This window comes from Nicotiana tabacum, chromosome 4 (genome assembly GCF_000715075.1).
Source record: "Nicotiana tabacum cultivar K326 chromosome 4, ASM71507v2, whole genome shotgun sequence".
NCBI classification, from domain to species: domain Eukaryota; kingdom Viridiplantae; phylum Streptophyta; class Magnoliopsida; order Solanales; family Solanaceae; genus Nicotiana; species Nicotiana tabacum.
Genome location: NC_134083.1, coordinates 8796190 through 8811423, shown reverse-complemented (window position 1 = coordinate 8811423; position 15234 = coordinate 8796190). Strand labels below are relative to the sequence as shown.

General features: G+C 41.4%; 1 protein-coding gene and 1 non-coding gene across 2 annotated transcripts; one reads left to right on the top strand and one right to left on the bottom strand.

Moving 5' to 3' along the window:
• The first annotated feature begins 13058 nt into the window (after positions 1-13058).
• On the top strand, positions 13059-13140 carry TRNAS-CGA (transfer RNA serine (anticodon CGA)). Its single transcript has one exon. It is a non-coding gene; the product is annotated as a tRNA-Ser (tRNA).
• Positions 13141-14094: 954 nt separating this feature from the next.
• On the bottom strand, positions 14095-15052 carry LOC107782999 (protein THYLAKOID ASSEMBLY 8, chloroplastic). The gene has a single exon (XM_016603954.2). The coding sequence runs from the start codon at positions 14942-14944 to the stop codon at positions 14246-14248; it is 699 nt and encodes a 232-aa protein (XP_016459440.1). The 5' UTR covers positions 14945-15052; the 3' UTR covers positions 14095-14245.
• Positions 15053-15234: the final 182 nt, after the last annotated feature.

Below are 15234 nucleotides of genomic sequence, written 5' to 3'. Positions count from 1 at the left end.
ATCCATCACTATGGAGGATCGTGATCCTCCTCTGCTACTTTGGGAACGAGACCGAGTCTTGTTAGTTCACGATCGATCACCTATTCGATTATACAGTCCCCGAATATTCTGAGGGGGACTGATCAAGCTTACTCACCAGGCAAGCAAGGCCCCCTTTTCGAGTATCGATGAAGACAAAGACCAGGGCTAGCAGGGATATTTCATTCGAGTGAAGACCGAGAATTTGACTCCCCCCGAATACATGCCATTCCCCGAGAAGTGGAATGTGTCTCATAAGTGCAATCTCTCTTTAAACGTCAAAAATTCTTTTTCTTCAATTTCTTTCTTCTCTTTCATGCTTGTGGTTGTGTAGCTGTCGTCCGGTTATGAATGCGGTTCCCCAACTAAAGGAATAGATCGAGGGCATCTGTATTAAGATGTCGTACTTCGAGCGCAAATGGAGCGGACTCTCGAAGACCCGATGGGAGGCATGTTCTCATGGTAAGACCTCTTTCTCAATAGCTAATGCCATGTTTCTATCTTTCGTTACACTATCTCCTCTTCCCCTTTGTTATTGCAAGTTTGCCTAAGACCACTGAACTTAGGCCTCTGGAGGGGGATGAGGATGTGCCCCCATCTGTTGATCCCTCTGTTGCTGCTACTGAGGAAAAGAAGAAAAGGAAGAGAAAACCTTCGGGTTCCGAGGTGAAGAAACCAAAGAAAAGGGTGTCCCGCAAGCCCAGGAGGGGCTCCAGTTCCCGGGTGTCAGATTCCAACTCTCTTCTCCGGCTTAGGGACGAGCCGGAGGATGAACCTATTTTTGTTACCCATGTGATGACTTATCCCAGGGAATCGGAGGCATTTGAGGGGGAGACTCGTGATATCGACCCCCCCTCCAACTCAAAAGATCGATATGGATACCCGAGGTGAGACTCCCCAGGATGTCGGCTCTGCTCCAATGGAAGTGCCCGGTATAATTGAGATCTCGGGGACGCCCTCCTACACTGATGTCACGACCCAAATACAAGTGACTGGCACTCGACACACTACCCGAATCGAGTGAACCAACTCATGTGATATCATATACCCCAACCATATGCATAAACAAATAATTTATTGTGGAAGCCATTAGAAAATTTATATATTTTCAAATCAAATTATGAAATATTTTTCATATCAAAACCATACATAAAGCATTTCATAAGAATAATGAAATCAAAATAAAGTATATATTATTTCATATATGTTGTGTACAATCTCATCATACCACCTAACATAACTATCTATGGAGCCTCTACTAAAGAATAGATGTAAACACTTAAGATAATTCCTAACTAAAAGAAAATGAGAACAATATGATAGCTACCACGGAATAAAGTGGAGCCTCACCATATACCTCAGGAAGAGAATCATCCTATCCCTGTCCATATGTCATGTGTCACACCTCATCCTAAAATATGTAAATTAAGTAAGGCCCTAGAGAGGGCTCCTGAGGGCTGAGTACACGACCATGGTACTCAATAAGTATCATAGACTCTCTCTAACTCAAGCTACTGGGACAAGTTTTTACAAAATTAATGCAACCAATATTTGATATGAAACGATAATAATTATATCAATTCATGCTTTTTATTATTTTAAATAAAAAACTAGTGAAATATAAACTTCTAAAATATCTATATCAATCATATAAAAAAAATCCAATTGCATTAAGTCACTGAAATCACTTCCAGCTCCTTAGGCCTAAACATAAGAAAATAATTGTTTATCTTTTCAGTGGGAGTACTATACCATCACCGACACAAGAAAGTCAACTAGGTTATGTTACTAGCGGCAAGTATCATATACCCTACTTGCTCAGTTCGTCTCATCGTAGTGCCGCACGAATTGATTCAGCCATGCTAATAATAGCACAAAATAGTACCATCTCGAGGAAGAGCACGCTGCCGTAGTCTATAACACAAAGTGGCCATCTACGCCTACACCAGTACGTGTAGTTTCATGATGACAAACACGATATATCCGAAGCCAATCTCGGTGAACACAAGTAACTCCCAAAATATTTAATATTCTAAAAATAGATTCATAACGTAGTAGCCTCAAAGGATCTATTTTATTAAATTATAGCTCATGGCAGAACTAAACAATTTGACCAAAATCAAATACAAAATCTTTTTCATGTTAAAGCCCTTAGTAATTTATTACCCATCTTTTAAAGATACATCAAATTGTATTTATTAATCACGTTTAAAAAGAAATATCTTTCATGAAAATACATTTTTAGCACTCAAACATTTTATATCCTTTTCAATACATAAGTTTAAATAAAACTTATAATATTTGCCTCAAGCGTCATTTGCCGTCAAGCCTTTACATATAAGATTTTTATTTTATAAAACAACAAGATTTTTTATATGCAACACAACTCAAAACATATGATGACATCCTTCCCCGCTTGTCCCCACAAGTACGGATGCACATTTACAAGCAATATCATGTATTAACTTAAACATGATTTTAGAGAAAGAGTAAGTTTTAATCAACTTACCTTAACTCTAAGCTTCAAAATAATACTACGATCTCCAATTTGATTCAAATGCTCAAAGATATCCAAAAGTCGATATCTACATTTAAAGGCATCAAATACATCAAAACTTCTCCAAACATAATCTACAAGCCTTCAAGAATCTCAATTCACCCATACATTTCACTTTTTTCCTTAATCAATCCCTTTCTTAGCATTTCATGTGCATTTGAAGTTATTAATGATACTACATTAACTACCCAACGCCGCCAAGTCACTATTCATCGCCTTCCTTAACTAATAAGTATTTCTAAACAATTTAATTTGGATGAATCCTAGTTGTCACTTTCAATTTAGCAGACAAATAATTCAATAGGTTCATTGCATCCATTAATTCCCATTTCCAAGGACACTATTCATCTTCTCCCTCATTTCTTCAAGAGCATTATTCACGCCATGAACTATGGTTTCATAATCTAACCTTCCAATCATTACAACTCGTAATAAATATCGTAAGCTTTTATAAACAATCATAATCAAATGTGTTAGAGTTATTGGAATTACCTTAGGAAGACCAAATCTTGAAAATCAACTTTGGGGTGTTCTTGACCAACTTGAAGATTTCTAAGAACTTTCAAGATTGAATTATGTTAATACTAGTATTTAGGAGTAGTAATTAACTCAAAAGTACTCCAAAAACTTACCTTGATTAGTAGACAAAGTCTCAAGCTCAATCTTCAATTTATCCCAAAACCCCAACTTAAAATATCCCCAAAGAATGAGGCTGCCCGTCACTGGTTTTATGCAGGTTGGCTGCTGTCATGCGTTGTACCTCACGCATCACAGGTTGTACCTCATGATTTAAGTTTTTTCCTACTAGACACCTTTCACTAAAATGCTTATAATGCTTTATATAAATATACAAATGATTAATGGTTTACTTCGTTGAAAACTAGAGTCAAAGAGCTACAATTTAGGACCAAGAACTATGGGAAAACATTTTATAACATACAAGTTATGCTCGTTCAAAGTCGGATGATGTGCGACTTTGCACATCTTTTTCACTTACATTTGCAACTTCTTCCAAACTATTTCTCCTAATTTCTAAACATCCTTAATACGTCCCAAAACATGTTGCACATATATTTTAGTGTCCAAATGATGTTTTTCATACTATTAACCCTCATTCTCAACAAATCCATATTCTTGGGGTGTTACAATTGAGTCCATGCTCGAGGAGGCCCAAGCGAGAAAGGAGAAGTCCAATGAGGGGGTCCATGGTACGGAAGATTCCCTTCACTCCTTTTTCGATGGCGTGGAATCGTCTCCTTTGGAAGACTCCTCCGGGCTGGGCGATCTGGAAGTTTCGAAGAAGGACACATCCTCAGAAGTTGGTGGGCCGAGCTCGAGCCCGAAATTGATCAATCAGTTCCCCGCTCCGAGTGTGGACCCCGGTCGTAAGATATCGGTTGTACTGACCATCCTAGAGGATGTTGAGGTGTGGGGATAGCTAGCTACCTCTGATGCCTGGTGACCGAGAAGGACCAGACAAAAATGAATGAGGTGAATGTGCCATTCCTTTTCAATGAGGCACAGCAGACGCTGAATCGGGTAAGGAATCATTACTTTCCATTGATCTATTGTTATTCGTGTTTGATGTTTCTCACATTTTTTGCCTTTTTGCAGGCCTCTGTACTTCACCACAAGAGTTTACTTCGGTACCGGGTTGAGGTTAATCAGCTTGAACTCAAGATCAAGGAGCTTGCCCAGAAAAGGGACATGTACAAACTTCTCAGGGAGCAACAAAAAGGGGTCACTAAGAACCTCCAGGCCGAGCTGGATGTAGCTCAGAAAGAAGCATCTGCCTTAAGGCAGGAACACACCGACTTGGTGGAAAAGGTAAAGGTTTTTGAAGCTAGAAACGAGGGTTCGGTTGTAGTAGCTAACAACAATACCTTGCAGGTCCAGCAGAAGATCGACCAACTCCGAAAGGAGATGGACGAGATCCAAGTAATAGCCGACGGGTGGAAAAGCAAGATGGACTTGCTGACCTCGGAGAAGAAGACCGCCCAGGCCAAGCTGTCCTCGGTGGAAGTTCAACATCAGGTGGCGAAGGAGAAGGCTGATACACGGGCTCAAAATGAGGATCTCCGAACACAACTGGGCTCGGCCATCGCTGAATGGGATGCCCTTGGTAAGGAGCTTGAAATAAAGAGGTCCAAGTTGGAGATAAACTCTGTCGATGCTGACGAGATGGTGGCCCAATACAAGCCCGATGTTGAAGCAGCTGAGGCCCGCCTGAAGACCACTACTGAGTACGTGAGGCGGCTATCCCTAAGGGAGACCTTCTAAGAAATCTATGCCCGAGGCTTCGACCTATCTGCCGAGATCGAGGAGGCAAAAAGACGTGAGGTCGAGGCGAAGAAGCTAGGTGAACCCCAAGGTGAAGAGGGCTCCAAAGAATTCGAAGGCCCCGATGGTTCTGGTAACGAGTCGGGCTCTGGCGAAGATCGGGCGTAAATGCCTTAGGATTTTTGTTTTTAGTTTTTGTATTTTGTACATATTTTTTGTTGAGGCCATTTGTTTGGGCCTTTGTAAAGATATTCCGGAATATATAAAAAATTTTCCCTTTCGGAAATTTCAAGTGTCTACTATCTTAGCATCTTTTTATAATTACAAATATTTCTAATGTATTAGCACAGTATCAAACGTAGTAATAAGTCATTATTCGGAGCTCCGAACAAAACCCGTCCACGATGCAATTTTTGCTCAAAACTTTTGAAAACTCGGAGTGACCAGAAGTTTTTCCAAGATGCTTGCTTAAATATTTTTAGACGATGCCTTTGCCGAGGGTAACCTTTTAACAGGTTTAGAATTTAAGGTCTTACGTTTTGATTATGGGCCCGAACCATTTTTAGGGTGGTCGTAGCCTTTTAGGTTTAGGCACTTCCTAATAGGTTTTGTGCCTCCGGATTTCGATAACCCGAGCCACCCGAACTTATTTCGGATGACAATCCCCGAGTGAGGGTAGCCCTTTGGGCTCGTATAGGGGAGGACCTTGGGCTCGATAGTCCCCGAGTGGGAATAGCCCTTAGGCTCGACACTTTTAAGAAGCAAAAGTGTGTAATAGCAAGGTAGAAACTTCCTTTCATTTCTGTGTGTAACGTACAAGATTGAAAGCGTGTAAAAGCTTGTATTATGGCTAAGATGACCTACGTCGTCACAATTCACTTTGACCGTTTGGCCCATACAATAAATCCTAACCACCGAGCCTAAACTATTCAAGCGCAAAGTTTCCTTCCTTCCTTGCTAAGAAGCTTGACCCAAGGGTGATGGCCCCCAGTATTCGAGGTCGAACTTGAGAGGGCTTGGATACTGTTGATGATACCATTAACTCCAATTTAAAACCGGTCTTCGATTCTAATTTAGTACGATTTATTGTTGCCTCGTTAAAAACCTTGCCAGAAAATCCATTTGGGACAAAACCGGTTCAAGGGAAAAAGAGTGCAACGCGTGCTTTCAAACCTAATAGTCACATTCTCCTTTGGTTGTTGCCTGCAAGTGTTAGTCCGATTCGTAATATTAAAAAGGTGAATGAGATCGTACCTTAGCAGTAATATCGCTTTAAGTGTGTTACGTTCCAATTGTTTGGTAGTTGTGCACTGTTTACCCCTTCGAGTCTGTATGAACCCTTACCGTTAATCCCGATGACTCGATATAGTCCTTCCCAACTCGATCCCAGCTTCCCCTCGTTTGGGTTTCGGGTGTGTAGTGTTACTTTTCTTAACACCAAGTCCCCGATATTGAAGTGTCGGAGGTTGGCTCTTCGGTTGTAATATCTTTCTATCTGTTATTTCTAGGCGGCCAACTGGACTAGGGCGGCCTCGCGCCGCTCATCCAATAGTTCCAGGCTCGTGCTCATGGCCTCGCCGTTTGATTCTTCGATCGCATATCAGAACCTGAGGCTCGATTCTCCCACGTCGATCGATATTAGTGCATCGACACCGTAGACCAATAAAAACGGAGTGGCCCCGGTACTAGATTTCGAGGTTGTACGGTACGCCCACAAGACTTCGAGCAGAATTTTCTTCCATTTCCCTTTGGCATCGGTCAACTTTTTCTTCAGTATACGAAGTATGGTCTTGTTAGTTAATTTTGCATGTCCGTTCCCACTAGGGTGATTGTGTGTTGACAAGATCTTTTTGATTTTATGGTCCTCAAAAAATTTATTTACTTTGCTGCCGATGAACTGCTTTCCGTTATCGCACACTATCTCGGCCGGTATTCCAAACTGGCATATTATGTGGTCCCAAATGAAGTCGACGACTTCTTTTTCCTAGACCTTCTCGAATGCTTGAGCTTCAACCCACTTAGAAGAATAGTCGGTCATAAACAGTATGAATTGAGCCTTACCGGGTGCCGACGGCAGGGGATCGATAATGTCCATTCCCTACTTCATGAACGGCCAAGGCGACAAGACCGAATGCAGTAGCTCTCCGGGTTGATGGATCATTGGTGCATGCCTCTGACAGCCATCGCATCTTCGTACGAAGTCCTTTGCATCTTTCTCCATGTCGATCCAGTAATAGCCGGCTCTGATTATCATACGAACCAAAGATTTTGCCCCAGAATAGTTTCCGCAGGTGCCTTCGTGAACTTCCCTCAAAACATATTCGGTGTCTCCCGGCCCGAAGCATATGGCGAGTGGGCCATCGAATGTTCTTCTGAATAAAGTACCTTCGAATAAGCTAAACTTGGCCGCCTTCTTGCGCAGAACTCTCGATTCTTTAGGATTTGAGGGCAGCTTCCCAGTCTTTAAGTAGTCTATTTACTTGTTTCTCTAGTCCCAAGTTAAACTTGTTGAGTTTATTTTGGCATGGCCTTCTTCTACTACTGATTTAAGTTGTACGACTGTTCCTGAGTTGAATTCATCATCATCAACCGATGACCCCAAGTTAGCTAGAGCATCGACTTCGCTAGTTTGATCTCGAGGTACGTGTTGTAGGGTCCACTCCTTGAAACGATGCAACGTTAACTGTAATTTGTCTAAGTACCTTCGCATTCATTCCTCTTTTACTTCGGATGTCCCGTTGACTTGATTTACCATAAGGAAAGAGTCACACTTAGCTTCGACCACTTCGGCCCCCAGACTTTTAACCAATTCAAGACCTACAATCATGGCCTCATACTCGGCCTCATTGTTAGTCAATTTCACTATTCTAATAGATTGCCTAACTGTGTTACCCGTAGATGGCTTCAACACGATACCGAGTTTGGACCCCTTTGCATTCGAGGCACCGTCCGTAAAGAGGGTCCAGATTCCCGAAGAAGTCCCTGAGGTTAACAACAATTCCTTTTTGACTTCGGGTATTAAGGCTGGCGTAAAGTCAGCCACAAAGTCTGCCAAAATTTGAGATTTGATGCCAGTCTGGGGCCAATATTCGATATCGTACCTGCTAATTTCTACGGCCCATTTGGCCAACCGTCCCCTTAGTGGGTAAGAAGTTACGACACATATGGGGTGGCATTGAAAATACGACTTTAACTTTTTGGAGGCTTAGCTAATTTTTCTAGGAGAGGGTACCTTGTTTCGACTTTGCCTAGAGTTTTACTAAACATAATAGATAGAAAATTGCGTACCTTTCTCTTCCCAGACTAAGACTCCACTTACCTCTATCTCGGATACAGCTAAGTACAGGTACAACTACTCGTCTGCCTTCCGAGTATAGAGCAATGGTGGACTCGAAAGGTACCATTTGAGTTCTTCCAAAGCTTGTTGGCACTCTAGGGTCCACAGAAAGTTATTCTTCTTCTTCAATAATGAAAAGAATCGATGGCTCTTATCGGAAGACCTCGATATGAACCGGCCTAGGGCAGCTATGCACCCGGTTAGCCTCTGAATGACCTTGACATTGTCCACTACGGTGATATCTTCTATAACTTTGATTTTATCATGATTGATCTGGATCCCTCAGTTGGACACCATGAATCCAAGGAACTTTCCAGATCCGACCCCGAATGCGTATATCTCCGGGTTTAGCTTCATATTGTATTTCTTCAGTATGTTGAAGGTTTCCTGCAAATATTTCAAATGGTCCTCTGCTCGCAGGGACTTAACTAACATATCATCAATGTAAACTTCCATTAATTTTCCTATTTGTTCTTCGAACCTCCGGTTTACTAGGCGTTGATAAGAAGCACCGATATTTTTTAGTCCAGACGGCATTACGTTATAGCAATATATGCCGAATTTAGTGATAAAGGAAGTTTTTTCTTGATCGCTCGGGTCCATCCGGATTTAGTTGTACGAGGAATAGGCATCAAGAAAGCTGAGTATATCGTGCCCGGCCGTTGCATCGATCATGTGATCGATGTTAGGCAAAGGAAAAATGTCCTTATTCTATGCCTTGTTCAAGTCTTTGTAATCTACGCACATCCTTAATTTATTTCCCTTTTTAGACACTACTACTACGTAAGCCAACAAATTCGGGTACTTAAATTCCCGAATAGAACTTATTCTAAGGAGTTTAGATACCTCATCTTTGATGAATGCATGCTCAACTTCAGACTGAGGCCTCCTCTTCTATTTAACCTGGTGGAACTTCAGATCCAAGCTTAGCTTATAAGTAGTTATTTCTGGCGAGATCCATGTCATGTCTAGATGGGACCAAGCGAAACAATATACGTTAGCTATAAGGAAATTAATAAGTTTTCTCCTGAGCTCGGGAGTTAACCCTGTGCCTAGGTATACTTTCCGATCGGGCAAGTGTTCGATCAGTATGACTTGCTCCAGCTCTTCGACCATTGATTTGGTGGCATCAGAATCATCAGGGGTGATGAACGAACTAGGAACTCCGTAATCATCATCCTCGCCCGCTTCTTACGTGTCCAGTTCGTTCAGGGCTGGTATTGGTGATTGCTATTTAGTTTCTTTCTTCCTAACCGGCTCCGGGTTCTTTGATGTCAAGAGTGCGGACATCAGGATCACCTCGTCGACTGCGAACATTTCTTTTGTGGCTGGTTGCTTTTCGTAAACCATCTTGATCCCTCCCCGCGTGGGGAACTTCAGTGCCTCGTGTAGTGTCGAGGGCATTGCCCTCATGTTGTGAATCCATAGCCTTCCGAATAGGGCGTTATATCTCATATACCCTTCGATCACGTAGAACTCCGTTTCCTGAATGGTCCCGGTGGTGTTCACCGGCAGGGTTATCTCACCTTTAGTAGTTTCGCATGCCATGTTGAACCGTTTAGAACCTGAACTGCATGCACTATTTGGTCTTGCAGACCCAACTGCTCTACGATCCTCGATCTGATGATATTGGCCTAGCTACATGGATCAATTAACACACACTTAACTCGAGATTTATTGATGAGTACAGATATTACCAGTGCATCATTATGCGGTTGCACGATGCCTTCAGTGTTCTCATCATTGAAAGAGATGGTCCCCTCCGACATGTAATCTCGAGTTTGTTTTTCCCTTGTAATGGATACTTTAGTGCGCGTTAGCATTGGCCCTTAGGGAACGTCTACTCCACCAATGATCATGTTGATGATGTGCTGAGGTTCCTCTTGCTCAGTTTGTTTGTTGGTGTCCCTATTCTTGAAGTGATTTTTGGCTCGATCGCTCAGAATTTCCCGGAGGTGCCCGTTATTGAATAACCGAGCCACTTCTTCTCTTAGTTGTCGGCAGTCTTCGATCATGTGGCCGTGAGTGACATGGTACTTACACATTAGGTTGGGGTCTTTTTGGGCAGGGTCGGATTGCAATGGACGAGGCCACTTGGTATCTTTGATTCGTCTGATGGAAGATACGATGCCGGTACCATCGATACTGAAGTTGTATTTCGATAGTCTCGGTACCTCCCTGGCCTCGAGTGGCTTGTCGAAACCATTTTTACTCATAAGTCCCCGGCTATTATGGCCTCGATCGCTCTTTTTTTCATTCCTCACAGGGTTACGTCCGGATCTGCTACCCCTTCGATCTCTATTATACGGTTAATACCAATCTCTATTCGGTCTTGGTTCATGATCGACGACTCTTTTAGGCATGTCATTAGTTCTGGTAGGATACACGGACTCGGAGGGGGCCCCGAGATGATCATCCTCGACTCTGATTTTCGATTGGTACCTGTTATGGATGTCGGCCCAAGTTACTGGTACTCTATCAAATTATATTTCAGCTGCTATGAGGTCAAGGAGCTTTGGGGGTTGAGTCCTTGAGTGAATGCTTGAACGACCCAATCGTCCGCAACAGGAGGCGGGTCCATTCGTTCCATTTTAAACCTCGACACGAATTCCCTCAGCATTTCGTTCTCTCTCTGTTTCACTTTGAAAAGTTTTGATTTTCTGGTCTCGACCTTGATGGCCCTGGCGTGAGCTTTTACGAAGGCATCTGCAAGCATAGCAAACAAATCAATGGAATTAGGGGGTAAGTTGTGATATCATATCATGGCTTCTTTCGACAGGGTTTCTTCGAACTTTTTCAGCAAAACTGACTCAATTCCGTCATCTTCTAAGTCGTTTCCCTTGATGGCACATGTGTAGGAGGTCATGTGTTCATTTGGATCCGTAGTCCCGTTATACTTTGGATTTTCGGGTATACCGAATTTCTTCAGGGTTGGCTTTTGTGTCGCGCTCGGAGGGAAAGGCTTTTGGAAAAATTTCTTGGAATTCAGGCCTTTCAATATCGGGGGTGCTCGTGAGGTTTTATCAACCCTAGAGTTATAGGTCTTTACTTTTTTGTCGTTGGCTTCGATCTTATTTTCCCCTGATTTCACCCGCTTTGTCAGTTCCTCAAGTATCTTTATTATTCCGGGGTTGGTCCCGGATTTAACTTCACCCGGCCTTTCCGTGGTTTATTCATTTCTTTGGGTATTTTTCAGGTATGGTTCGAGCTCAACTCTGGTGGAGGCGTGACTTTGGTTCTGCAACTAGGCTATCGCCGCTTGTTGAGCTTGTAACATTTTGAAAATCATCCGTAAATTGATCCCATCGCCTTCACCATCGTGCGTACCCCGGGTTGTTGATCGAGCTCCTCCGCGAACGCTGTTTTGGGGATCGGTAGGCAAGTTTGCGTCGATGGCCACATGTAAGTTGCCATCGATTGGGTCCGTGGCCGGAACACCGTTGGGGTCAATATGGGACACCTCGTTGCTGGGCACTATATTGTTGTTCTCGCCATGGTTGCCAGACTTAGCATCAACGTTCAAGTGAGCAAATTGAGAGTTTGACATTCTTAAATTGATCTGAAATTAAAATCTCAAAGAACAAGCGTAAAACAAAGTGTGTTATGGAAATTTGTATCAAATTACCACTATTATTCTTAGCCCCACGGTGGGAGCCAAACCGTTTACCCATAAAAACGGATAACAATTAAATTTATACGTGATTTTAAGGATATGTGGATTAATTCAGTACAAGTGATTAATAACGTTAGAATAAGCAAATAAAGACGTAATAAATGACCAAACCAATGATAAAAATGAGTCCGATTTCGGTTAATGGCTTAACAAGGAACCTGCCTTTAGTTCCGAGCTTGCACTTATGAAGAACTTATGAACAAGAATAAGAACTTTGAATAGTTTTCAGAAATAGAAGTATATTGCCTTGGTATGCGCGTCACAGTGTCTCTAATGAATAATAAATTTTCCCTATATATAGTAGGGGAGTTTTACCCTAGGTATAATTCTAAGAAAGGTAAAAATCTTCATTTTTGCTAATCACTGATTTTCTGCCGATACGGGCTGAGATTCGTGCCATGATATCTGGTTGGGCACGGACATCACGGTCCTTTGTTAGTCGTGTGCGGTTGTTTGGTATAGTTCTTGGAGGTCTTGGGACACGAACCGGACCCGGTGGACGTGGTCCCGATGGCTCCGAGGGCAGGTGTTTTGCTCGGTCCCTAATACGAGAGGCTCCACGCTCTGATTTCGATTCCTTACATTCACGACCCTGCTTTGTTTACCTCCCCGGGAAATCGGGACGCTCACCGGCTCGATTTCACCCGTATACAAATTCTAACACCACAAAATGTTAAAGATTCAGCTTCTTACAATAATAATTACCGATTTGGTCAAAAGGAAATTGATGAAACCTATTTGCGTAGCTCAAAGTGGCATATACATTAGTAGTTGTTCTGGGTACAAACAATTTGTGAAGGGAAACTGCTGCCAACTGATCCGAGACTAATATAACAACAATTTCGAACATCTTTTTGGATAAAATCTTGCAGTATACAATATAACCAGAGAGAGACATTTTTAACTCAGGCCTTGGTCACGCTTCGCATCAAATACATGATTTTGATTCGCGCATTTCAATGTTATTGAAAAATTTAGCCAGTGTAATAAATGGATAAAATTTTTAGACAATTAATGGGTTCTCATAGATCAAATAATCCTCCTCCACTCCTCAAGGTGTGGGGCGTGTGACTCCCCAATATCTAAGTATAGAAGGATGTAAATTTTTAACCTTTTTGTGAATGTAAACCAGATGCATAATTAATCTTGGGTATTGAGGTATAATTTTCATTAAGGACCTGAAAGTGGAAAGTGTCGATATGTCCGAGTGGTTAAGGAGACAGACTCGAAATCTGTTGGGCTATGCCTGCGCAGGTTCGAATCCTGCTGTCGACGTTAGTTTTTTCCCCTCCATCCTACACCTATCCACATTTTTTCCCCTCATCCTACTTCTATCCACATTTTTTTCTCCTTTCAATAAGAACCTCCTTTCTTTCCTTTTTGGTTAATGTCAGTTTTTCCTCTATTTTGCGCTGCAGTGGCAATATGGGAAAATAAAAACTATGATCCCTTATCTTTGACAATAGGTTTTAAATAGTCACTGAAGTATCACCTTAACAATTTTGGTTCTTTAAATTTGTCAAAACTGATTACTTTTGATTTCTGTTAAATATTTATCAACCTATTTCTTTTTAAAATTAATCGAAATGTAAAAATATAAAATATTTCATGAGAACTCTATTTGGAAGTGCAATTTTTGCAGTTTATGTTATTTTTGGTCTATTTATGGAGTATGATGCAGCTTTTTGAGGTGTAATTTTTGGTCGTTAGAATTATTTTTTCTATAGCTCGACTAAATTTTAGAATCAAAATTTGGTAAATATCTAGTGGAGACCAAAAGTGCTTACTTTAGTTTTGACAAATTTAAAGGCCAAATTTGAGCATGTGATACCTAAGAGACTATTTTGAATCTACTGCCAAAGATAAGGGACTATTTTTTGTCATTTTCTCGCAATGAATACACTTGTATATCTAAAGCAAAAATCCAGTGCGACCTGACACACCACGGAACATTTAGAAGATCAGCATAACGAAGAACAATGCTTTGGTTATGAAGAATGCTTTGTTTGTGGACAAGAAACTATTCTTTGTTTATGGATAGTAAAGTGCCTATTAACGTTAGTAGCAGTAGCTATTGTTATCTTTATATACGAGTCTTGCACCTTAGAGATGTAAATTCAAAAAATAAAAGTTGCAAAAAAGATTTGGATTCCCCCTGACAATGAGATAACTTATATTTGCATTTCCCTAATTTCTAAGCACGGGTAAAGACCTCTAATTTTAGCATAATTTCATGAACTTGGTAATATTTTCATTAGAATCAAAGCTCAGTTATCATCATCATTGGTAAAGGATATTAAGGAGGGACACAAAAACAATGTATACTAGTGTTACAATGGATAAAGAAAAGTAATCTAATTTCGTTCTCAAATTTCAGAATCTAATGTTTCCCCAAAACTACACGAGACACACTTTGTAATTGTCCATCAACCTCATCAGCCAAATCCTCTTTCCCAAACCTTTTAAAACCCCTCCTTAAAACCTTAGCTACATATTCATCAATTTCAATTCCAGAACCCCATCCACTCCTTTTCATCATTTCATAAACTCTAACAGTCAATTCAACCTGTTCACCTTCAATCAACGCCCTCACTAATCTCACCAGCGCCTTATCATCAACTTGAATTGTACCCTCTTTCTCTAAATCACAAATCAAATCATCAATATGTTGAGTCAAACCTGTCCGAGTCAAAGCTAAAACCATGTCAGCGTAAAGACCCAAATCGGGAACACTGCATTCAGATTGAACGGCTGGGAAAACTTTGAGGGCTAAATCGGTAAGGTCTTGTCGTAAGAGTTCTTTGAAGGCGGAAATGAGATCTGCTTTGATGAGACGAGAGAGGGTTTTGGAAAGTTGAGCTTCAATTTGGGACGGGTCGGTTCTTTGGGCTCGTTTTAGAGCTTGAATTGCTTGGATTGCTTCTATGCTCAGTATTCGGCCCTTGACTAGAGGTCCACGATTGCTTCTGGGGCCGCCGCATCGCACTGAGAATTGTCTTCTGGTGGTAGATTTCAGTGGACGGATTACTGAAGAATGTTGAAAGAGGAAATTGAGGTTTGTGGATACAGAGGATGCCATGAATGGGATTACGTTCCACTGGTACAAGGGTGTGAATCGAATTATACCAAACCTAAAATTAGGAAAGGAACGGGTTTCAGAAACCCGAATTTTGTTTTGCCTCTTCTTTTAAAAAAACTTTGGTAGTTTTTTAGTTTTATTTTAGTTACAGTTTAGTCCCTATAGTTCATATAGACTACATTTATACACTCAAGTTTCTCTTATGAATTCTGTTTCAGCTCATTTTTTAATCAAAGAGACCTTTAACGTTAAGATTGAACTCATGTAGCTAGTCTGTTCTATCTAAGCTG

What these genes read in the sequence shown, in the direction of transcription:
- LOC107782999 (XM_016603954.2), bottom strand. Translation starts at nt 14,944, where the DNA reads ATGGCATCCTCTGTATCCACAAACCTCAATTTCCTCTTTCAACATTCT.